A 27,551-nucleotide genomic window follows, 5' to 3' on the forward strand; every position below is an offset into this window, starting at 1 on the left:
TTCGATACCGAAAAATAATCCCTTGGGGGAGGGGTGAATTGGGCATGTTATATAAATTTAAAATGAATCAAATAATATGAAGATATGTGTTAAAGAGTAGGGCGGGAATTTTGCCTCACAGATAGAACAAACAAACAACAAAAACATTATCTAAAAAATGGTCTTCAAGGACGCATCGCATATGTCTAAAAAAAATATTTTTTTCAGAAAAATCAATTCTTTTCACGTAACTGGCCACAACAATTATCCAATCAACCAACAACTACAGCAGAATAAATACAATTCAACGCAGAAATATTTCGACAATTCTTTCTAGTTTAACAGCTTCACAACAATCTGGACCCTCCGTTTCAATTTACTCAAAATAATGTTTCCTTTGAATGTGACAGGAAGAGTCCAAAACTTTGTGAATGGTACCATTTTTTGATGGGAAAATAATTGTAAACATCCAAAACCATTGAAATTCGTCATCCAAAAAGGCTGAATTGTTACAAAACAGTAATGAAATTGTACAATCAAAAAGTAGAAAGTCAATATTTTGCAAAGGTATAACTCTGATTCGCTTAACGTCATTCAACAATAATAAACTTTTCAAACATGAATTGTTTGTGTACTGTAGTAGGCTCTTTTTCTTTCTGCGAATTAGCGTTGCTACAGTTTTATACGGTTTTGAATGCCAAATAGTAAAAATGGCAATGGGAAACCGAGGAATAGTTTGGGTTAACATGTGATAGTGTGATAAAAAAAGAATGTTTACTGATTGTGGTTAAATATGATTTATATTAAACTCATTAAAGTGGTATTTATTCAATGAAAAATGATTTGTGTAAAGGACGATTTTTATAGTACTACATTGTACAGAGCAAATCTATATTTGATTGGTAGTGCGTTAAAATTTATTTCAGTTGTACAAGCGGTTGGAGCAATACAAAATAGATGCGATAGGCCTGTATGTTGTGGAGTTGGATGCAACTGTGATCAGCGTCATCCTTTAATGCCAGACAGAACAGTTTGCCTCTGTCGTAAGTTGCTCTCTCTCTCTCTCTCTCTCTCTCTCTCTCTCTCTCTCTCTCTCTCGTAAGTGTATACTTGTATGACAATGATTGAGTGTTTTTTTGTTCTATGTACTTGGAATCAATAGTCAATCAGACCCACCCCGTTTCTTTTTATTGCGATTACTCGATAATTATCCTGAGAGGGGCCGAGTTGTCCCACAGAGGGGATGAGATGTCTTGAGGGCGAGTTGTCCAGCATTCATTCACATAAACACCAAACTACTTGTCATTTTATGTAAGACGAAAGCTTTCAGCGAAAATCCAGTGATTAGGCTCAGTAAATACGTCATCACTTATATGTAAAATATATTATTACAACAGAAATAAGCTAGCTAGGGTTTGGTAGGGAAAGTATTAGCCTTATCTTCAGCTGACGTAGTATAATTTATCAATAATCTGCGTCTGTTGTTAAATCTAATTGTTTGATTTTCCTCAAGCCGTTAAATATTTACCTCAAACATGTGTACATATCATGTACATGTACTTTTCACTTTGAAATCGCCGCGTAGAAAGAAGCAGTAAAACAAAGCAGTTATAAAATTTCTAAAATGGGAATTTTATGATTTTCAACGAGAATTAGTTGAGAAACGCATTAAAAGATAATTACATGTATCGAACTTCATGCGTGACATTTACACTTATGTAGTATACATACCGTATCGTTAAAACACAGAACGAAAAGAATAACAATACTAAATATACTTTAAATTTAAATTTACATGTGACCTAACCACGCGGTGTCCCCTATGCAACGCTTCGGTCCTAAAAGACCGCCGAAAATCCTACATTATATCCAAATTTATCCCACCTGCTACCACGCGGCCCCCGCTATGATTCGCGGCGCAGGTGGGCAAACATGCTACCGATGACACCAATAAAGTGTTTTGTATCAGCATACATGTAACAATACCAGAGGAACACCTCATAACATGTATATTAACAAATAAATCACACAATTTGCAAAGACTAGACAAATAAAACAGCCACCGTGCTGCGCTATACTACACACGTCTGTTCGACTTAAGCGTCCACGAGGATGAGAGACAGAATAGCACGTACAGTCTCAGAGGACTCCAAGCCCGAACGGAACTTCTAAAAATAACTTCAGTTTCATCATATGACGTAACTTTATAATTCACATACTTTTCTCAGTAACTAGTTGAAAGGCCACGTCAAGTTGAACCCTAACGAAAGTACCTACGCAAGCAAAATCCATGGCGGACTTTTTATATACACAGAACTTTCACCGACGAGTATTGCGTGATCAATATTTTGAGACAGGACACTTTTTAAACATCTACAACGATAAATGTATAAGGGTTACTTCTCTTTGAAAACTAGTAAATCTCTTACCTTTACTGCACAATTATTTTCCCTATATATCTATCTATCTATCTATCTATCTATCTATCTATCTATCTATCTATCTATATATATATATATATATATATATATATATATATATATATATATATATATCATAAATCCACAGTGTTATTCCCTAGTCTTATTGCAAGGTATTCCACCGTAAAGGGAACATTCACTTTCTTGCAATTTGCATTCATAAATATATGTATCTTCAAAACTTTCGCTCTGGTTAACTTGAAGCAAATGAATAACGAGCCCGATTCAATACGATCTCTGTCATAGGTTGGTGGATTTACAGAAGGTAATGTGTATTTCATGAACATTATTTATTTAGATTTACTACGTCCAAAGGCTATCAGGCACGCATAATCGGTAGGAATGGGAGGTGGTCACTCCGATTTGCCCCTTCAACTTTAATTTTCGTATTTCGTAATATAAATAAAAGATACACTACGTGACTGTTCCCTCCAATGTCATACTTAACAGTAGTAATGAATGAGAGAAAGTTATAGCTCAATTCTATCATGGACATTATTAGTAGACCCCCCCCCCCCCCTACGCTCATCTACGATTTAAGAATATGAAGTTTGTTGGAAAATGTTTTGAGGCACACGTAGTAGAAGATTGTAGCATCCCTACAATCGAAGAAAATGAAACCGGAGAGAAAATAATGGCGGTGCATGTAATCACTGTATAAGACTCCAACACTACCCCACCCCGCACCCGAATTAGTATTTTGCAGATAATACGAAACACTATTTTTGCATGTCAAGATTGTTTGAAAAAACAACATCGAATTTATGTTCCTACTGCCCCCTCAACACGCTTAAGAAAACGATGATACGTGCCTGTATATAATCCCAAATTTTGAAATATCCACACATATCTAATTGTTGAAACACATTTACAGGACTAAATATATCGTAGATACATGGAGATGTATCGTGTAGCTGTCGACGTACATGCACTTGAATATGAGAACACTTGATTGATTTATTGATTGATTGATTGATGTTTTCCGCACACTCAACAATTGTTCAGTTGGTGGAAGAGAGAACCCAGATACAATGTATCTGGAAATAGATCACCGACCTTCCGAAAGTAAACTGGGAAATTTTCTCACTTACCGACGCGAGCAGGATTCGAGCGGGATTCGAACCCGCGCCGACAGAGGTGAGAGACCGTGTGATTTTGAGCGCGATGCTCTAACCACTCAGCCACGAGGCCCTCAAAGAATGAAATTACTTTTCGTAGAAAAAAGGATGAGTGATAAGAGTATTTTTTCTGTTTTGAACCAATGAAACCATGGGTTTGTATATATTTTCATTTGCTTTATATATTTAATTTACGTTGCAGTGCTTGAAAACAGTTTGGTTCATGTATAATAAATTCTGTATTTTTCTCTGTTTATGTATTTTTAACTTTACTGTCCATCGGATGGGATGTTAAATTATGCCCCGTATTAAGGATAAGAAATCCCACCGGCGCGCAAATTGTCGTTTCTTGATTTTCGAAAAACAGTAGGCGTTTTAGTTATTTTGTTTTTCCAAATTGCCAGAACCCAGGAGCTTCCGGGGCCTTCGCATCAAGACGGTCCCAGATGTCCTGTCTAATTGGCGTTAATACCAAGTCACGTTACTGTACTTCTAATCTTAATTTGTGTTCACTCGTCAAAACAGGTAATTAACATCTAGGATGGGGACCATGAGTCTTTTCAAAATATCTTTTAACGAGTACGGGGACACTAATACAATCTAATTAAAATCAGATCCTAGGATACGCTCACAATCGCTATAATAGGATCTGACACAACCCCATAGGAGGTCATGTCCACATGACCTTTTGCTTGGAATATTCATGAGAACTATCAGCCAGTCAGATTGCGCTATACAGACAATGATGGCTATGCAGGCGGTTCCCGGCAATTCGTAAGCAAGTTGCAGTAATCGCTTTCCCACGAAGTTTATTGCACACTATAAAATTGTATATTCTCACATAAGAAACTCTAAACTTTCGCAATATTGCCTAATCTATTCCGTCCATACAAACAACAAAATGTACGGAATAAAATACACCAAATCAAATTAATTGTGAATAGCGATTTATGTATGAATAGGGATGGGTACGATTTGAATAGTTTTCAAAATAGTTTACTTAATTAACGCGAGGAATATAATGCCAGTCGACGTAAACAGTACATTGTGACGTCACGTCTACATGTGATGTGTTTTCTTTCAAACCAAACAATCGCAGCCGTTTTTCTTGAATTGTAAACACCGACGGTTTCAAAGCCGACGCGCTGATTGGCTGACATAAAGTTCATCTGAACATAACCCCTAATCGGGTTATATCAGATCTACTTATGCAGGGAATAGGGCGCGGATCTAAGAAGTCTGATTTTAATTAGATTGACACTAATATTGAGGATATATTTGTGCGATAATCATTCGATTTCGATTGTGCATGAGGAATTACATTATTTAAAGCATTCTGGTATTCTATATATGACACTTGACAATACCCGTTAACCTTTAGTTATTACACATCGATGGGTAAATTCTTATTTTGTCCTAATAGTGATAAGACTATAATTTATTTAAGGATGGTGTATATCATATCATATTTTGATCCAAGGATATGAAATATAAATATAGGCATAATGTTTGGTAGTAAGCTTGTATTCATTGTCAGCGTCCATGCATCCTTCATCATGAATACAATACTTTGAAAATTATATTACAGCTGTACACTCTTCGCCATCGGGGTCTCAACTTTTAGAATGGGGTGCATGGTCAGAATGTAGCGCCACTTGTGAGAGTAACGGTACTCGATACAGAAGAAGGTCCTGTGTAGGCTGCTGTAACAATGTGCCAACAGAGACAGAAATTTGTGGATTACAGGCCTGTCCAGGTGAATAGATTTTCTCTCGATCATGATTAATATATATTTAGGTTTAATATCCTTCTGTTGCGCTCGAATTATTAGTAAAAGAAAGCCAAGTAAACGTTAATTGGAAGAAAAGAGATAAAATGAGGTAGCAAAATCATACTCAATCGTCAATCCGCTTAGGCATGTCTAAAGGCGCAAATGTATTTACCTTTATATCTTGATGGTTATGTATAAAGTGTAAGTTTAATTTCAAATTTTGCATATGCTTCACGGGATGGATTTCAAAATAGAATGAATCTATGAACTCACGAATTACCAGAACCATTATATCAGGGGCAGTGACCTAGGCGATTAAATACTCAACAATCTGTACACTGGCTCGAGTAAAAATTAAACCCAGGTAAGCGGATCCCTGAATAATGGTCAGCACATAAGATTGAAAACACCAGCAAAGAGTTTATAACTCATAATTTATTGATGATGTAGGGTTTATTTATATTGTAGTTGATAACAAATAACAAATTACATAGAAAATAACAAAAATCAAAGTTTTTTCAAAATTCAAATAAATCAACAAAAATGGAACATCCTAAATTTTGAGTATGAATTAACTGAGTAAATTAACAAAAATGACCCAATGCTATGAGAAAAAATTATAAGGAAAGGTAAGGAAATGGAAAAACATTCGAACATGTTCCTACTGGGTCTTCATGATACTGTAAACTTCCAAAAATGGTTCGAGCTAAATCTGCATTTTGTTTTCTTAAATGGGATTAGTTTGTGGAGCTATGTTCTACAGTATATATATTGACAGCCATAGGCTGATATTTCTTTCGTATGATATTTAAAATAATGTGCCCTGTAGAATTCGATTTTCCGAAACGCACTCCTCCATAGGACAAGATCTTCCTTCCTGTGGCCACACCAGTGTTGTTTCACCAACAACTCTACTAGTTCATCTGAACGTCCATCAATGAATATTGATAGTTTGTGTGGCGAGATAAATGATTGAATTATATCCCGTTATAGCCAAGTGTCTGCTATTTAAATCTTTAATTCTAAAATTATTAATAGAACTGTAATTAAGTCGTTATCGAGTAAAGAGTAATTCAAATACTTGCCTAGAAAATGTATCTTAAAAATCTCTACCTGAAAACATCTGAAAAAAGAGATGCCTCAATGCATCTTCACCAATGGATAAACTTAATGAAAAACTTCTGGCTAATTCCAGTGCAAAGGGAGATAAACTAAAGATCATATACAGGAAACAATCATTTGTATCGATAGATACTGTTACTGGATAAATCGAAATAACTAAAATGTACTGATCTGACTTCTAGATAACTGTAAATCATTGTCAACTGCTGTGTCTCAATAAATAATTGAAATATCTATCACTGACCTTGTATCTATCAAAGTTCAATTACAGCATAACCTGAAGTTCGAATTCAAAACAAGGGATAAACTATCAAGACACAACAATCCAACACTAATATTAAAGAATAAATCAATAATAGTCATTTTATGGTGTTACTGTCGTTATATGTCAACCAATATTCGACCGGGACAAGTATCGCTGCCTAGTGGGGAAACGGGAACATAGCTCGCTGTTATTTTCTATTACCTTGCTTTAAGTTTCAAGATTTCTTGTGGGTGACTTTTTAGAATTATATGTTTGCTGTGCTTATATACATGTATATTGAGTGAATGTTGAAGCTTTTTTCACGGCATTATCTAAAATCAGTCCACAGAAGTTTTACAGATGGTAACAGAATAATAAGGAGACTACACATACCGTACATCCCCACTCTCGTATATAGTGACATGGTTTTTGTAATGTAGAGAATATGGACCACCCAAAACCATGTTGATGCATATCTATACATATGACGTTCGTTTATTTGTTGATCTCCTTTTTTTCACTCATAAAATCTAGATTAAAGGCCTCGGATTGTGAGCTACAGTCGTAACAGTAAAAATCATTTATATGATTATAATCATTCTTTATTTCAGTAGACACCCGTGTGTATGTTAAACATCATTTTCAAAAAATTGGTTAACTTTTGAATATGTTAATGGCATCATAATTCTATATAGAAGACTATTTTTCAATAATTTTCTTTAGTTTTTCGGTTTTTAAGACAAATATTTGAAAGAAATTAGTACCATACACTCTTAGAAAATACCATTTTTCCAGATTATATGTCCCCGTTCTTACGAATTTTGAATGTAATGCAATTGTTTTTTTTAGGCTTATTTGGTGTAGTTGTATTTGATTCCAGTCTAAATTAATAGCTTTGACGAGTTTTAGATCAAGATTGACATACATCATCATTATAAAATCGTCTTAGTTTGGTACCGATGTAGGTTTCAGAACAAACATGTACAACGAACAAAAATCAAGTTTGTTTTCACATGTTGGACAATAACAACGAATGTAGAATATACCATCGTATAACATATCGATTGGCATGTCCATTGTAAAAATTTAGAACTCTGAAGACGAAGTGAGAACTCAACTCAGATATGAACCTAACTAATTATCTATTATACCAGTACATGGTTCATGGGCTACATGGGGACAATACAGTACTTGTGACAAATCGTGTGGAGGTGGATGGAAAATAAGATACAGGAAATGTAATAATCCTTCTCCTTCTAATGGTGGTGAACCTTGTTATGGGGATTCCGTACAACCCACAAAATGTGCAGTTACCAACTGCCCAGGTATCTCTCTCTCTCTCTCTCTCTCTCTCTCTCTCTCTCTCTCTCTCTCTCTCTCTCTCTCTCTCTCTCACGCAATATCGAATCCCATCCGCATGCATGGTTACTCTTTCTCTACTCTCAAGATTTGAAAGCAAATGTTTAAGTAATAAGATTTCATTTTAGAATGTCATTGGGATATGGCATGAATTTGGTCACGTGATCAAATCATATAACACTATTTATAACGCCCAAAGGGCGTTATAGTAGATTTGATCATGTATCAACTCCATGTCATATCCCAATAACATCCAACAAATATATTTCATTTCTTATATTTTTAGCCGAGTTACAACGAAGTTGAACTCGGCTATTGGCGGGCGGGCGGTTGGGCGTCAACAATTGGTTTCCGGATGATAACTCAAAAAGTTTACAATCTAATCAAATGGAACTTTGATATATTGTTGAGTACCAGGTAAGGAAAACCCCTATTGATTTTGGAGAAAAATGGTCGAAGGTCAAAGTCACAGTGACCGAAAATAGAATGAAAATTTCAGAAAAATTTGGTTTCCGGATGATAATTCAGAAAGTTTAAATTCGAATCAAATGATATTTGAAGATATTGTTATGTACCAGGTAAGGAAGACCCTATTGGTTTTGGAGAAAATAGGTCAAAGGTCAAGGTCACAGTGACCGAAAATAGATTTAAAATTCCAAAACAATTTGATTTCTCGAAAATTTTTGATTTGAATCAAATGAAACTTGGAGATATTGTTGAATACCAGCAAAGCCAGGCCCCTATTGATTTTGGAGAACAAAGGTCAAAGTCACAGTGACCGAATAGAGATTGAAAACTTGCAGACAAATATGGTTTCTGGACAATACCGCGAAAAGTTTAAAACTGAATTAGTTCTTCACAATTATAAATATGCCACATCATTCCTGGCTTTACAATGTATCCCATGCAACTCGGCCCATGCACTCCTGTGTGCATATACTGATTTTCTATTTTGATTTGTGTTTTTACCCAGCTTCCATGATTATGTAGGAGATGACCAAAATAACGACCGTAGAACACAAAATATAGTTCGTTGGAGTTTTATCAAGTAAAAATTTAGGAACAATATCAAAGAGAATATAAGATATAGGTATTTAATGGAAAAGGTTAAAAAAAAGAAGATGAAACAGGCGTAAAATAAAGATAATTTAGAGTGTAAAGTTAACTGAAAAGAAGACAAGAAGAGCGGAGTAAAGTACATCCGTGATGTGATTTGGTCGCGATCAGCGATGGAGAAACTGGCGTTGATCTACCCTACTAAGTTCAAAACGCAATTGTTGAACACAGATTTCGACAGAAATTCAAAGGATCTGAGAGAATTGATGGAGGATATGATGGGCCAAGTGAACGTTAAGCTCTTACTCAGGTTTTTGGAAAGAAACAACGGCATGTTCATCGCTAGGACTCGCGGTTGTTGCCATGCAGGAGACGATTCCAGACAATAGGACATATTTAGACGAAGTGCAGGTACGTTGTGTCTTTTATTTACCTTCAGTGTGTGTAAGAGGAAATAAAAACGAAATGACGGAGTGTTTGTTCACTTGAAGGATTTCTGTTGTAGGAATTTAATGAAGACTCGTACCTGTACCCTGACATGAACATATAAATTTTTCGAGCCTTGAAACCAGCCTCGCCTATACTTATGATCATGCCGAGTCATAAGCCGTGATGGTAGTTGCCAGGAAACAACAGGTTAATTTATCATCATACAGTAAATAGGCTTATAACTCTCAACTCTGCCTACATTTCTTTCGCTTTCAATATCATATACCTTTATTTTATAAATTCGTCATGCAGAAGTTGCAGACTGTATTTAAAACTGTATAAAATGAAACAACAGTATACAGCTATTGCATGGGATCGAGGACAACAGCTGTTTTGTTTGATCCGAGAACGGGTCTGTTGCCTACAGCTTCGGGCAACAGATCCAATCGAGGGTCAAACAAAACAGCTGTTGTCCGAGAACCCAGTTAATAACTGTTTTGTTATACACCTTCGTTTTTAAGGTTGTTTTACTAGGTGCACATGGTTTGTTAACTTTCAACGGGACAGTGTGATTGCGTAGATTTATCACCGATTCCACTAGTTCTGTATTTCATCATCATCAGTCAAATCAGTGAAACTCGCCAATACGTAAACAAATCAGCAGACCAAGAACCATGTGACTTGCGTATAACAGCTTTAACACGAATAAAATAAAAATAAGTAAACTGCATCTTATACAATTGATTTTAGAAAGTGACGAACAAATATTTTTTTTATGTTCTTGCTGTCCGTACTTTGAAGAATTAATTGAATTCCATCTTCCGTTGTTGTCGCAAAATGTGTATCCGCCATTTTTCTTTATCCAAACGGCACGAAAAGATAACTCGAGTTAGCGCCATATGACATCATCGGTCAACAGTCTTTTTTAACAGTTGATTTTAACAGTTCCCAGTCCAACAGTCGCCAGAACAGTCGAAATGTTGGATTTTTATTTGCAAGGAGTTATATAGGAACTGTTTTATAGGGGTATAACAAAACAGTATGTTTAATATTTCTTTTTTATAAATTGATGGAATTCTTGTTTGTTAACAAAATAAACTCTGTATAAATATCTTGCTGCGTTTGTTTCTATTATGATCTCATTGCAGTGGCGGATCCAGGGTTTACGAAAGGGTGTGTGAAAGTCAAGTATTAGCCAGAATACTCAGCCATTTCGGGTGCCAGTCTGGAATTTTACTCACTATTTCTATTATTTGAATTTGTGGCGAAAGGGAAGGGGTCTAAATCCCCACTGCATTACATAAGCAAGAAGCCAGGTGAAAGTACAGGAACTGACTTTTGAAGCGGCGATAGTATTCATACGCAAGAACAAACTGATCACGTGACCAAATTCATGTTACACAAAATTGAACATCGATTCCATTAGTACTGTCATATAAGGAAGTGCATTGGCAAATGTAAATATAGGTCAAATAACATCTGAAATCTCGTATAGAGATATGAATGAAGAGACCGATTTCCGTGACCTGACAACACAATAAAAACATATAATTAATATATTTAGCATATACATATAAAATAAGAATTATTAATGCCGTTTTTAACATTAAAAGGGTAGGACTGACGTGTGCTGATCATGCTCAGTTTCATGAATTACTTCGTTTACCTGGACAAGGTGCATAATGATTGTGGTAATTCTTAGTAAATTCGAAATCACAAAACATTCCCCAAATCAACACTATCAAAATATATAACTTCTAATTACTTTATACTATAATTCTTTCCGATGAAATAAAGACGACAGTCATGGGATATAATTATTCGCCACTTTCAAAATGGATGCCACGAAACGCACGTCCACTTGGTGAAGTCGGAAATCTATTTAGTGTGGATGAAATAAAAGTCTTCCCTCAATATTTTGTCAGATTTCCTTTCATCCTGATTACATCCTATAGTCCTCTTGGTATAACAATATAAAGGTATTTTACATAGTTTAATGGGATGATTCCCCATACCGTCTGAATTTCTGCAATAAGATTTTGTTGGGACGGTTTTCTAGTGTTCCTTTAAAAAATAATCAGATGGTTTCTATTATGTTTAAATCCGGAGGTTGTGCTGGCAACTTGTTGTATCAATATTCTTATCGGCTACATGCATGCAATCATCATTTAATTTTACATGTTACACGCTTTTTCATTGTTTGAAAAATTATTGGAATATCGTATCCAACAACAAAAAAAGAAAATAATGACCGGAACTACTTTTCATTGGAATGTTGGGTATTCCTCTGGATGCTTCGTATTTATATATAGATTAGGGAATCCTGAAAAGAAAAACTATCGGTCAATATAAATTCATTAAACAAAAACAAACAAATATCAAATATAAATAATAATTAATTATGCAAAATGAAATAAACATGGCTATTTGAGGACCCCCTCCCCCCAAACCCCAAAACAAAACAAAAAACAACACACGTCTGTTTCTGCAATTCCGGGCTGAAAGTTGAATGTATTCAACCGGGGATGACAATTGTCCAGTTTGCACCTTGTGACAATTTCCTTCGTGTCACGACCCCAAATACCAGATACACCGCACACTGCCTCAGAGATATTGCAATATATTAGCCCTTAGCGACTATGGTTTCGAACTCCGGCATATATGTTTATTAGTGGGCACCGAAACGAGGCTTCCGTGCGACATTACAACAGCTGTTACGCCATAGGAATTCACTGATCAAACTCGAAAAATCCTCTGTAACACTCACTTGTCCACCTGGAAGCCGTGACAACCCTCAAGAGGACCCTACCTGGCATCCCACATTTTGATTATGAACATGTTCCACGCTCTCCGTTAGTACCGATATCGAACTTTGCACTTCCAGTTCCACTCAACAAAATCCTTGCGATTTTCTCTCAACAGGACTTATCTCTAATTCATCCTTTTAAAACTACATTCTTCAGTCCACAAGAAACCCGTTTGCTCAACGGTAAACAACAGTTCGTGGAAGTCGCCATTAGGCTTAACATATTTAGTTCTTTTAAAATTGTTTATTCACAATTACTACACCCATCTCAAAATGGCGTAGAATTTCGTACAAGAATAATTCGTTAACTCAACTCAAATCAAATAATGTTTTATCATATAAACTCAATGTTTTAAAATATTAAATGATAAGGAATTAATTTATTATTTTTTCGTTGGATGGAGGTATACCACGAAAATAAAAAAGACGGAAAACTTTTCTATCATGCGCTACGCGCAATGATGCAGTTTTATGTCTTTTTTCGTGGTATACCTCCATCCAACGAAATATTGATAAATTCATTCCTTAATTTAAAAATAATTTGCAGTTGTTTTCTGGGAAATACCGTGCAATTACTGACCATATATTATTATCAATTAATTGCATTACGTTTGAGCATTAATCTAACCTTGGATATCAGTCAGTTTGTCCATTCTTTGAAAACATATGCATTCCCAGATCATAAAACTGAACTTTCAGCGCGGAGCAGGATACACGAGTTGAGGCTGCATTTTTTTCGCTTTTCTCCAGGTAGATGTAGACCTTGTTGTTGCCCATTAAACAAGCTGACTCTCATCATTGAAAATCCATTTACACAATTATTGCTGCACTGTCCATTTTGTCCTCTCCTTGCACCACTTAACATGTTATTTTTAGTTCACCTCACGAACTGCAACTTTCTTCTTAGCAACCCTTATTTTCTCATGTCTCTTTCAACAGCTTTTGTACAAAATTGATGATCCCTATTTTCGTTAATTACACCTTCTATATATTTGGAAGTAAGTCTCCGATATTTTCTTTCACAATCCTAGAAGTTTGTAAATATCTCTTTGCGTGAATAGAGACTTCCGGCGGAGAATCCTGAACGATTTTGTATATCAAATTGCAGTATAAAATTCTTAATAACACTTTTCCTTTTACCACCCATTTGGAACACAGATGTTTACTTATTTCAGATGAAAACATATGTGTGTACCTGTCGTCATTTATTGTAAAAATATAAAGGGGAAATGTTTTGTATATTCATAGCGCGAGACTCTATTTTCGGTTCTCAATCACAAGTACGCCGCCATTTATATAAGGGATGGTGTATAATTATGTCCATTGAATGTAGGCTTTTGACATTATCGACCGTTGCCTCTTCAATATAAATGGAACTTGTTGAGCTATTCATATCTCGTGAACACCACTCTGGTTGTACGGACAGGTGCTCCGAAGTTGATATCAAAACGATTCTTCTGTTCCTCTTTAACAATGTTTACGTAGTCTCTTGAGATCATGTTTCCAATAATCTGATGGAATTCCCATGGGCACAATTTTCTTTATTTTTTTATTCTTAAGAGGCAGCATTTATAAAAGTTCACAACCATGCTATCAGGGCTTTATTTTCTTAATCATTTGTTTTATTTCCCTATTGTACGTTCTGCATTACCCGTGCACGTAAGATTTTCCCCCTTGTTATCTAGTGAACATCTTAATTCTAGTGGTAGAGGCTATGCCATTCAAAGGTGTGGATTTACGAACTGATCAGTACATTGCTAAATGACATGGAATATTTGCATAGCTTAAACCTTATGAACAACGGTCTCATTTCATTTCTTCGGCAGACCAAAAATAACAGTCAACTAGGTATTATTTTTGCACTACCACTCTATCTCTAAACTCATTTAGTTGACGGTGGTTGGTCCGCATGGTCAGCATACAGCATGTGCAGTGAAACTTGTGGCCAAGGAGTCCAGATAAAGTTGCGCACCTGCACCAATCCAATCCCGCGTTATGGAGGAAATGGCTGTGTAGGATCGACCAACGCTACCAGATCATGTCAACTTCGGGAATGTTCAGGTCTGAGTTTAATATATATATATATATATATATATATATATATATATATATATAGAGAGAGAGAGAGAGAGAGAGAGAGAGAGAGAGAGAGAGAGAATTGAAACAGGTGTATTGTGTAGGAAACATTCAGAAATGTAAATATTATTTCATCAAAGTAAACGGATCTTGGGGGCACTGGAGCCACTTCCGTCCATGTGACATGTCATGTGGTGGAGGATTACAAATGAGGCTGAGGAAATGTGATAACCCTGCGCCATTGCATGGTGGACTTCCGTGTCCTGGTCAAGTTATCCAAACGAAGGCGTGTAACACTCAGCCATGTCCAGGTATTGCAATTATGATTGTAACTATGATTAATTTACGTCATTCTCACCATAGTTCTTCATATAAAGGGATACATAAACAAAACTAAAATGATATTGAATCCCTTTCAATTTAAGAAAGTTAAGAAATAAGCCGACATTTCCATTGCTCATATAAATCCGTACCATACAAATAACTCAGAGATCCATTTTTATGTATATATTGTTGGAAAAATATGTTGATTAATTGATTGTTTTTCGTCCCCTCGAAATTCTTCCACTCATATTGAAACGTCACCAGCTGTAGGCGAAGTTCCATAAACATATGCTCTTAGCGCTCAAGGCCGTAGTAGTGAAGGATCTTTATCGTGTCAACACCCTGCCGCGACACGGTACCTCCGTTAAGTTCATATCCGAAAGACCCGTGATTCTCACTTTTAATGTCGATCGTTTGATGAAGGAATAGACACTACCTATTCCAACGTCTTTAGCTCGAACTCACGACCACCTGGTTACGATATAAGACAGATATATACTTTTAAGCTTCCAATAACTTTACATGCAAAGTATGTTTCTTCTGACATAACCATTTGTTCGGGAGTATAGATATATATGTCGCAGTGGATTATAATTAAAAACATTGGTCAATGTACCTATTGTTTTATGTTTTACAGACCAAATGAAGAGTTCCCTATCACCAAATGTGATCGGATAATATGAGGATTCAATTGTACGCTACACTACCATGAATTAGATATATATTAAATACTGCTAATGTTAAAAGTGCTGCTGTATAAAGTGCACATTGCAATTGCTGGAAGTGTCCTGTGTTTAAACAGATAGAAATTTCATATTTGTATGACCATTTACAGTTATTTTGCTCACCATTTTCATAACAAGAGGTTCATGAATATGCGTGATCATCTTATTGAAAGGTGAAGATAAAGAACAGTGATAAATCTCCCAAATCCTATAAGTAATACATAATAGATAGTTGGGAAAACACGGACCCATGGACACTCCAGAGTGCCTAGGAGGAGTAGGCATCCTCTGTAGACTGGACACGCAATGAGCCCTATATGCTGATCAGGTAAACGAAGTTATCCGTAGTCAAAATCAGTGTGCCAAGAACTACTTAACAATCGGTATGAAACACGTCAGACAGCATTTGACCCAATACTAGGTTGTATTGACGAACTAGATCAGTATAACGAACATAGAATTTGCGAAATGCTGACCTCAATCGAGAATGTTGAAACCTCTGTGCCATCAACTTGTTTGTCAGTAGATTGCCTCGATTTAAAAACTGACTATACACAGAACAAGTTCTTGCGTATCGAATCAGTTGAGAGATGTAAACACCATATGGAGGTGATAATGGAGTATTGCTACATAAATATGGGAAGTTGGCGATTGAGAAGCTGAAATCATCCCGTTTGTCATACAGTTGAGTTGTCAGTTTGTCGTTAATGTCTACTTTCAATAAAATATCTAAGTATGAAGCAAAAGTGGACGACTCTGTGGTGCTTTTTATTTCGAGCTCACGGGGGTAAATCAAATCGACATATGAATGAAAGTTATCATTGTTAATATACAAAACGTCGTCGATATATCTAAATGTCGAACGCAGTTGTGTTAAGTAGGGTCATAGAAATATGTCCAAAAAAAGCGTTAAGAAACAGATCAATTTGTGACAAATTCTGTAAACACAACCCTTTTATACAAAAACAATATGTATATATCATTAAGTGCATATTGACCTCTTATACATTTTTCACCAGACCGACAGTCTCTACATCAACTCTGTACCACGTGATCAAACAACAAGATAAAAACGTATCGTGTATGTATAAATCGTTGAATTGGCACGATATCCAGATATAAATGCAAGTTTAAGTTAATATAACTTCAAAGCATATTAATTTCTTAATTTGAAAAGTGCTGAGAGGAAGTTTATTGTGACTTGTAACATGTCTAATATTTTTATTGAATATGCAAGACGCAGCGATTTTTGCACATACGAAGTTGAATCTAGCCTGAAAAACATATTTTCTGTTGAAGCCACAACTTGCTCTCCTAACTTTCCTTTGGCACTGCAGTTCACATGTCACATAAATCAAACATCTTTCACTTAAAAACCTCGGGGTGTCGTGCCAATGATGAAATTGTTATGTACGGAAACCCTGTTTATGCAAATGAGTCCATGGTGAAAGTAACTATACGTGTAGATTAGGGTCGATATCAAGATCCCAATATAATATGGATATTACTTTAGCATGTATGCTATATAAAGAAGAAATTGAAACTTTTTCAATATCAAAGAGAATTAATATAACCCATTTGACAGAAACTTTTACGCGATTGCAGTTTACCGTTTGACAGCGGTGGTAAATAACGAAACAATATTTTGACATTTCCAACCATAAACGGACTGTAGATATGTACGTCATGATCTTCGTCATGACGTATTTTTCATTGTGAAGTCGTGCAATATGCCAGTGCGGTAAAGTATATGTACAGCACTTGTATTAAAAAAATTATGGAGAAAGCCTTAACTCAACCGCGAATTGAAGGACACAGCAAGATGTTTTTTCTTCTCACGTATTTTTATTAAATAAATTTGGCTTCATATGACTATAGAAACAGATCAGCTAACAAAGGGACACAATTCGTGACCATGGGAATTCCAACAGACTGTTGGAAGACCTGATCACCAAAGACCACGAAGATATTGTCAATGAGGAACTCTAGTATGCTTTTTTTAATTTCAACTTCAGAGTACTTGTGTGTGGAATCAGAGTGGTGTTTCACAAAGTAAGTTTTTGGATGACTGATCACTAGATATGACTATTTCCTTTTTTCCAAGTAAATCTATGATGTCAAAAGGTATAGTCTTTACTTTATCGTTAGAAATGGTTGTGTAAAGTGTTAAGAAGTCATACGTTTTGATGTTGTTGATTTAAGAAAAGTTTGCGATTTCAAGCTTACGAACAGTTCCTTAGAATTTTTTTAGATTCCACATTTGATTTACACCACTTCTGGCATGTGTAGTGGCACAGTACGTTAGGAATTTCTCCTTTACAGCTACTAATATTTTAGCGAGGAGCAAACTTATGGGCTTGATAGGACATTTACTGGATCCAGCAATGTATCTTTGATTGTAAGGGTTTTTAATATGTTGGTGCGAGCGAAGCAAGTGAAAAGGTACTGTCAAGCTGTTAAGGGTCAAACTATTTTTAAAGGTTTAATTCAAACTTAGGAGTGGTCAAACATAATGATTGTACAAACATTCTGAATACAAAATAGAACGATAATAGAAAATCAATATAAAGGAACTTCATGTACAAATTTAGTCAACTTACCACTCCGGGAAGAACGTCCTTGAAGTTGAACACCATTTCTTGTCCTTAGACGCAGACAAAGGGCAGATCAATGCAATCCCCTCCCTCCCGAAAAATGATATGTGCATTGTTATTGATAATGAACTCTTCGGTGTATAGTCCTTAAACTATAATCATATGTAATTATCGCTGTACACTACACGTTTAAATATGTTATACATAAGCACATCTGATTAATTACATGTATAATAAAAGACATGGAGCAGAACAAGAACGAAGTTAGAGTATCATAATGTTGCATAAACTATATGTTCTAGCTGACAGTTAGAGACTGCCACGTCTCCCACCGTCAACTCTTACGAAATCAGTAAGTCATGATACTTTTGTTTAAAAAAAACCCAAAAAACAAAAACCCAGTGCAGTGTATTAAGGGGTCATGAAACTTACATAATTAATGGAATGTTATACATGCACAGAATTGTTTGGAAACAACATATATTGACCTGAAGTTTAACAAAAGGGGGGGGGGGTGAAATTACATATGAAGAAAATTAATTCGAGATATAATGAGTTAATTCAAACACAATACAATTTTCAAGTGAAACTATCCCGTAAACTAATTTGACTATGTATTATTATGATGGTTTCAAGGTAGTAGAGACGGGAGAGTCGGCTTGGAGTCATATGTGCTTTTTCCAAATATGTCCGATTGCCAATATATTGGCTGTTTTCAGTTCACTTAGCAAGGTCAAGGCCGTAGTAAACAACGAAAATTAAGTTGTCTTACAGTCTTAGTTGAATTTCAAACTTTTAAAAAATCTAATGACATGAGTTATGGGAAGAAATGGTTATAACGAAAGTGTTCAGTTAGAGACTGCCATGTCTCCCACCGTTCACTAAATACTTATAATCAAAAGGTGATTCTTTACTACCGACAGTTGTGCAGATTGAGAATATTGTACACACCATGCATTTTATTGCTTGTAGTAACTGCCCAAGGAAGGGAATATGAAAATAATTAACAGACCAAGTTGGGACAGCCGGAAAAGGATCAGAAATAGAAGAGAGAGAGCAATATCTCAATGTATAGATCAGTCAGATGTTGGAATTGAGATAAAGTGTAGAATTGTATGCGTTCAACAATTCACCATATTAAAATGTAATTAAAGCACAGATTGAGAACAAAATGGATAAGAAACCCCTGTGAATAAGGTAAATGTATTGCATCCTTGTACTATCAACAAGTAAAGCTGGTTCACATTTTAGTAATGATAAGGTAATTTGAAGAGAAAACTAATTTTAATGTGAATGCATTTAAGTGTTCAGTTAGAGACTGTTATGTCTCCCACCGTTCACCATAAATACATACAGGAATTGAGAAATATCTTTTCTCGGGTCCTGGGTACATTTGATCAAAATGACTCGATACACCTTTACTCCTCTGTGTTGTCAGTTAGGTAACGGTCTCTGAATGCCTTCAGTTGTGGATCACTTTTAAGATTTTTAAACAAGTTGACAGTATGTTCAGCAATCTTCTGAATTCTTTGTATTTCATTTTGTCTAGCTTCTGTTTTGGAGGTCTTGACTTTGTGGCATATCCTGTCTTCATTTACTAGAAAAGAGGGGTGCCATGCAAAATCCGGGTCAGAATTATTAGTTCCAGTGGATTTAGCACGAGATAGGGCAACGAAAAGAGCACCTGGATTTCTTGATTCAAAAGCTTTTGTTCCAGGATTTATTTCAATATATCTGTTGACTTCCCCATCCCCAATAGTCATACCTTGACATTTATGTATAGTTGTAGCCCAGCCTAAACGAAGGGGTATTTGTTTACGTTTGCATGAATGGCAACTGCAATCAACTTTTCTTTCAACTGGAAATATTGGTATGATTTTAGGATTAGCATTTGAAAAGGGTGGCCCACTATAGTTAGGGACCTCTACCATGACAACATCAGGGAGTTCAGGGGGTTTTCGATCATTAAAGTACAAAATATCTTCCACAATACATATGGCACCATTGAAAAGACCAAACTCTACACACAAATTTACAGCTATCATGGCTTTTGCTTTTCGACATAAGAAAATAGTGTTTAATAATCCCCCGCCTTTTCGTTTTCCCTAGTTTTGGAATGAGCACTTTTTGAAATGGCATTAATTCTAGCCACAGGAAATTCTTGATTCATTTCTAATAATTGTTCTCTCTCATGTTTCCATTCCTCATCATGTGTAGGAAAAACAAATAGCCCTTTATCTGACAATCTTTTTAATAATGCATCTCCTTTTGTTCTTTTCAGGTTATCCCACTGGAATTGTTGAAGCCAATGGACTTGATCTGGTGTTGCTGTATACTGGTGAAGACTTGAAAGAACACTTTTGAGATTTTTTTCTTCTTCTCCCTGACGAATAATTGTTTTCAAAGCAACAGCTGTATGACAATTTTGCCAAACAAGAGAACCATGTATTGCTGCCGGAGATTTATTTGCTGAACAGTAAACAGGAGTATCTAAGACAGGTGGTAATTGAACATCGTCACCAAAGAAAATAACAATTGGTATACCTCCCCATGTCTGTTCAAAATTTCCTGTTCCACATCTACAATGAAAGTCCATCCATCCTAAAGTGGTGGAACCAATTAGGGATCTTTCATCTACAAGTAAAGCACACAGATTTTCACAGTTTGCTTGGAGGCTTTCACCAACTGATCCATCTGGTGCTTTCACCCCCCCCCCCCTCTGTACCGAGTTGGTATTTTTAAAAAGCTATGCAGGGTAACACCAGATATTAAATTGGCACTATTGCCAGTAGGGCATAAAACTTGAACAGATTTGTTTGATTTGAAAAGAAGACGAATGGCTTTGACAAGACATTTAATAAGGAAAGATTTTCCTGAGCCAGCTGTGTCTGAGACAACCATCCGCAGTGGTGTGTATTCACTAGATGTTTTAGTAAAATTAAGAAGTGTCTTCAAAGCTATATTTAAAGCCAACAGTTGTTCTTCATTCATGCATTTTAAGTCCACTGATGGTATATTTAAGGTATGATTTGTATTTGCAGCTTCATTTAGTTTCCCACCACTCTTCGCTGAAATTGTCTGGATACATATTAGACATTTTGCTCCAGTCATGGTCTGGTCCACCATCATTAAAGTTAAAGTCATCAGGAATATATTCAAAATTGGGTATTGGGCGAATAACTTCCATCCATTCAGGCTGGGCTATGTCATCATTTGGAACTGGCATATCTTCAGCTGACTCAGGAGAATAACAGTGTTTAGACTTCGCCCTCTGTACATCTGCCTTTATAAAATTAGGACAAATATCTTGATCCAAAAAGTAAGTAAATTTATGTATCCAAGATGAGTTTTCTCCTTTGATATCAGATAAAGTTCTCCAATTTGGCCAATGTAATATAAGGCAAGTTCGACAATAATTTTCATCTAATGGCCAAGAAGCCTGAGTAGGACCAGTGATGACTGGCACCTTGCCATTTCTGCATATAAATTGATAAAAAGAGCATATGTCATTCTCATTTCTATTGAGGTACTTATCTAATAAAGTGTTCTTAGTTATTGAATGTATTCCAGATTTTCAAGAACCCTGCACCCTGATAAACTGACAGTTTGAAAAGAATGACTTGATCGATACAAAGGGAGTGATGAGAGTTCATAAGAGGCTTCAACAGAAGAAATATCTCTTTTAACAGTGTTCAGTAGAAGCTTCGTACAAAGAGATTTAGTAGTGGCACCAGAGGATTCATCAGCAGAACTAACTATATCGGAAAAAAGATCAGAAAGAGCACCAGTAGGTTCATTACCTTTGCAGGCATCACCAGTTATGTATTTCTCAATGGCGAGGATTTCATCAGGAGATGGATTGGCTGGATGACTTTTAGATAAAATCAGAGAAATATCACCATTTGCCCTCCAACCTTGAGTATGAAATTCAGAATGTTGCACAAGTTGTGGATGATCTCTTTCCATTTCCAAACGTAAAGAGCTGTTTTTGTCTTTCACCAAAGCTGGAGAGGAACGAGATTGTTTTGGAAATTCCATTCTACAAATTCTTTTAGAAACATTTGATTTGGAGGATTTTAAGCAATAATCTGAACATCTATGTAAATTAAAACGATTGGTCAACAATAAATGATCTTCCAGAAGGGTTTCTTGGGAAGCACTTACATCCATTAAAAGTTTTAAAAGAGGGTTGTTTTCTTCGGGTGGTGGAGGAGCAGAACCTTCCGGTGGAGGCCAGAAGTCTCGTTTTGGAGAACCATTTTCATCCCTACCAGCAGGATGAGAAGCTGTTAATCCAAAGTTTTCATGTGCCCACTGTGATAGTTTTTCTGCAGAAGCTTCATCAGATAGACCAGTTGTGACATCATTATGCAAAAGGTCATGGGGTTGTCTGTCTGCTCTCCAACAAAGGCCATGCCAGTGAACCATACCCCTAGATTTGGCGAATTCCTGTCGATACCAAACACCAAATACAGGGCCCATTACATTTTTAAAATATGACTGTGTTCGAAGGTCAAAATATTTAGCAACAACATGTGTATTTTCTTGAAGAGTTTTAAAGAGAACATTTTTGTCACTTAAATCTAACTCCGAGCCTGTTGTTTCTAGACAACACAATGAAAGTAACCGCCGCAGTGGTTTAAAGTGAAACTCTGCACAACTGCCAGTAGTAAAAAAGGAAGGCAAGCCCATGCCTTCATTTATTTTATATTGAACAAGAGATCGCAATTTCTTTGCCCTTTGACCCCAATATTGTGATGTTCCCCTAAGGTCGCCACTGAAGTAGAGTATTTTTTCAGATACAGATGAATCTCCATTTTCAATTAGTTTTTTCAACTCATCTATTGTAAAGTGTTGATCACCAAGTTTTTGCTTAACAATGAAACTGCTTTTCTCTAGGGCTCTTTTGCGCATAATCATATTATGAATAACAAATTTAAAGTATGGATGTTTAGCAAATCTCCCATCCCTATACCAGAGTAAATGTTCAGCCCATTCAGCCATTGATGGACATGTGACAGTTCTATTGATGTAAAAGTCACCAAAGCCACGAGGAAATAGAACCGGGAATGCAAGAGAAAAGAAATGTTGCGTGGTAAATTCAGATACAGGAATATCCCCCCGTGTAGGCCATGGGATTGTAACAGTGCCCTGTTTATTAACAGTGACTTTGCCATGATTTTCGCCAATGACTTCATTGATTAATTTCTCTACTTTGTCTTTAATTTTTACATTTGAATCAGGAAGTGTGTAAAACCTTCTGTTACACCTATATCAATCTGTTCTGTTGCTGGACCCTCATCATTATTATGTACAGTATTTTCATTGATATCTAATGTTGGTATATCTGTCACATGTCCATCTACTGGTATTGATTGTAATCTCTCCTGACTTATAATGATATCAAAATAGGCAGGATTGTTTCTTTTTAGCCAGACTAAAGAATTTTCGATTATTGCACGACGAACTCTGAATTCTTTGGATGTGTCATTTTTGCCCTGTTTTCTAACTTTTATAACTTGTATTTTTTGGGGTAGTCATGGAAAAATTTTTGCAGGTTCATTAATTTCTTGGGGGAAAGTAACACAATGACCTGAAGATGCTATGCCACCATGATTCAACATATGAACATTAATACATGGTGGAATTCTACAAATGAGTTGCTGCTCAATGAATGTTAAATCTTTAAGTTCTGTTGGTAATGGACCAGGATTCATATTATTATCCGATGAAAACATTTTTATTTGACTTTTATCTGTGAAGCAGCGTTTACAAACATTTTTTGTTGCCATTTTTAAGTCAAGTCTTCTTTCACAGCAAATTGAACAAAATTGAAAAGAATAAGACATTTGCTGAAGTTCAAATGATCTGATGGAATCCATAGCTTTATTGTACTGAGAATTTTCGGTAAGGGGTGGGGGTGATGGTATATCATTTTCATTCACATTGTATAATTTTTTGACATTTCGAATGTGTCTATGTAATTTTTGTCTCCTGTTTATCCATTTTTGATAAGTCTCATTTTCGCCAGGTTCTTCATATTGTACCCCTAATTTTCTGCATTGTTCTTGAAGCTTTTTCTCTAGCTCAGGTGCAAACATTTTATGACTTCTCATTTTCTTTTTTGCAGCATTTGGAGAGTTTATAGGAGCAGGTCTTTTCGTAAATGATTGCTTTGATGTTGAAAGATTGTCAGATTTACTGTTTGGTTTGTCTTTCAATTGAGTTGTTTGAAAATATGAGTGGTCTAGAAGTTCTGGTGGTACATGTTGAATGGAATTTTCAGAAATCTTGGCATATTTATGCTCAGATTGAATGTAAGATGTTGGAATATGTACATCTTCGACTTGTGATTGTGAATTTTTCTCATTATTCAGCACCTCATCATTTTCAATTTCTGTTTGGTTTTCATGTTGAAATGTTGGAGAAGTTGGGGTCATGAATAAGAAATGTTGATTTCTCAGTAAGAGGTGTATTGTTGGATTATTTACATTATTTGCTGGAAACTGGGAAATAACATAATTTGTTACACCATTGGAGTTTTCACACTGAAGCCAAACATTTATTTCACAAGCAAGCAACTCTGATGCGACTTGTATTTCACATGATGTTGCAAAATCATTGCGTAGAAGCATACTTTCATAGTAAGATAAGTTTGTGTGAGTTTGAAGTTCGATATTGGATTGAAAATGTGCTCAGTTTTCCAAAATATGAAAACAAACTTTCTCTCTGTAGGATCGTGTCATGGTAAAATTCCCATGAAAAGCGAGGCTTAAACAATGGAAAAAACAATTTCCATCCCCTGGCACATCAAAGACATTGAAATGTACAGATTTGCCATAATTATTACAATTGGCATCTATATATATTTCAGATTTAGCCTGCATTGTAGGGTTTCAAACCTTGTGATATCGAAATGAGTTCTACTTAGGCCAACGTTTAAGAATAATGTAATAAATCTGTGCAGCTGAAAAATCGTAAGATCACCTTGATTTACCTGACACCGGCATATACCTGTACAAGCAAAGATGCCGAGTTTCCGTCAATCACGGAAAAAGAGTTTTTAAAAATAAAGTCAATAATTTGTTATACCAATATGATTTCTATTCAAGCCTAGTCTAACAACGTTTAAGAATAATTCAGTAAATATGTGCAGTTGAAAAGTCTTCAGAACACCTGGATTTACCTGTTACAGCAGCAGACGATGCGATGTTTTGTTTCCGTCAATCACGGAAAAAAACGAATAATAAAAAGGCAATAATTTTTATTTACATAAAAAATCGGAGGATATATATTGTTTGTATATATTTACAAAATTAAAACGTCATAACAATTCATTGTAGAATTTAATTCATTTGTATGAGTTCGTGTTTTGCTTTCGTATGTATTCAGAGATGACAAAGCGAAAATTGATCGTGATGTCATATATTTCGAAGCGTTATATAGTCGTCAGCAGAGCTAGAGTGATACTTGCAATACACATCAAGTGCTTTGATTATTTTTTTCAAACCAGTTGAACCTTTGCATTATTCAAGGTGTGTCCTTAACAAAAAGTTTAGGTGAGGAAATCATTGTTGCTCCGCAGTGACGGCGACATTTTTCCAGAAGCATTATGGGTGATACTCATCTTTTTTCAGCTGATGAAGAGCAAATCACGTGACTCGCATGTGTAATCATTGGAGCGAGCACGTCGCGTCGTTGCGCGACGCGAGCTTCGCTCGCTATGAAGTTTGGGAATCCAGTATAGATACGGTAACTCATATTCATCCGACACATTGACTGGGGTATTATATGTAAAACTAATGCCAAGTTCGTTTAAAATACTGTAATAATGAGCCTTACAAACAAAGACAATGTTGTTACAGGCTTTTTCAGCTGGACCCCAAAAATATTCCTCATGTAACCTATATAACTCTTTAATCACTTCTGGTTTACTATACACAGAAGGATACATGGTACGTACGTTTCTTTTAATATGTCTGATGCGGGATTTTAATATCCCTCTTATATTTTTAATCCATTCTGACAGTGTATCAAGTTCTTCTGTTTCATATTTAGCCCATCGTATGACATAATCCTCAACAAAATTCATAATAGAGATGACGTTCTGTCGACAATGGAAAGACCGATGTTTTCTGTATTTAGGATCTTTTAGAATAAGAGATTCGAGGTCCTCATTTTCAAATATATCAGCATTCACCAATAATTATATGTCCATCTGAACCATAGTTGGAAGAAGATGAAGAACATTAACACGTAGGTGGATTAAGTACAAGCGGGTCTATATCTAGGCACTGCAAAGTTTGTTTATGAATAAAAAGTTTGGATGCAGTGGTAGAAACGTATTTGTAGGAATTACTGGGTGTAGACTTGACCTTGAAATGTGTTGGAATATATGACCGAACTCTAGTATTAGGAAGAATGTTGCTTATGTTGACGGCATATATTCCTTTGTTTGTAAATTGGAGCTTAAGGAACTAGCGGCATAATTTAGAAGGGATAACATCCATGGTCCGTAGTGGTTTAAAGAGCCTGTGATTTGCAACATCCATAATCATAGAGTTCCGTCTATATTCAGGTGTTAAAAAATCCAAGTATAGACTAGCGAAGGCTTCTTGAAATAAACGTATTTACAACCCTCAATGGAACAGAATAAAGTTTTGTGCAAATATGATGGGTACCTAATTGTCTGTTGACGTAAGGTAAACGTAAATTAAACATAACATCATTTATACTTGGTCTTTTACATGAACAATGCCCATGATTGCGTTTCTGTCTTTGGATGTTGGGGAAGAGTCCCATCACATCCACGTTGTCATTTGAAATACTTATTTGGTATTATATAATGATGAAATTTATTCATCTGTATAAGCATTGAACCAAAAAATCACTCCGTCAGGAAAAGAAATATAGATTAATAATAATAATGATAGTAATTAATCAACATAAGCAAAATACAGACAAGTGGAAAGATGAAAGGCGAAGATAACGAAAATTGATCAATCTCATAACTCCTATAAACAATGCAAAATAGATAGTTGGGCAAACAAGGGCCCCTGGACACACAAGAAGTGAGATCAGGTGTATAGGAAGAGGAAGTTTCCCCTGTCGGTCGGTCACACCCGCCGTGAGCCCTATATTTTGATCAGGTAAATGGAGTTATCTGTAGTCAAAATCAGTGTACCAAGAACGGTCTAATAATCGGTATGAAACACGTCAGACAGCATTTGACGCAATGATAGGTTGTATTGACGAACTAGATCGTTATAACGGCCATACAATTTGCGAAATGCTGACTTTAATTGAGATTGTTGAATACCCTGTACCATGAATTTCTTAGTGAGTAGCTTGCCTCGATTTAAAAAAAAAACTGGCAATAGGCAGAACAATCTCTTGCTTATCGAATCAGTTAAGATATATAAACACCATATGCAGGTGGTAATGGAATATTGCTATATAAATATGGGA

The 27,551-nt window shown here is 35.8% G+C and overlaps 1 protein-coding gene across 1 annotated transcript; it reads left to right on the plus strand.

Moving 5' to 3' along the window:
• The first annotated feature begins 939 nt into the window (after nt 1-939).
• Nucleotides 940-15,493, plus strand: LOC130049146 (coadhesin-like). Its single transcript, XM_056146342.1, has 6 exons — nt 940-1,022; nt 5,166-5,333; nt 7,869-8,039; nt 14,255-14,425; nt 14,581-14,751; nt 15,402-15,493. The coding sequence occupies exons 1-6, from the start codon at nt 995-997 to the stop codon at nt 15,440-15,442; spliced, it is 750 nt and encodes a 249-aa protein (XP_056002317.1). The 5' UTR covers nt 940-994; the 3' UTR covers nt 15,443-15,493.
• Nucleotides 15,494-27,551: the final 12,058 nt, after the last annotated feature.

This window comes from Ostrea edulis, chromosome 8 (genome assembly GCF_947568905.1).
Source record: "Ostrea edulis chromosome 8, xbOstEdul1.1, whole genome shotgun sequence".
Classification (NCBI taxonomy): domain Eukaryota; kingdom Metazoa; phylum Mollusca; class Bivalvia; order Ostreida; family Ostreidae; genus Ostrea; species Ostrea edulis.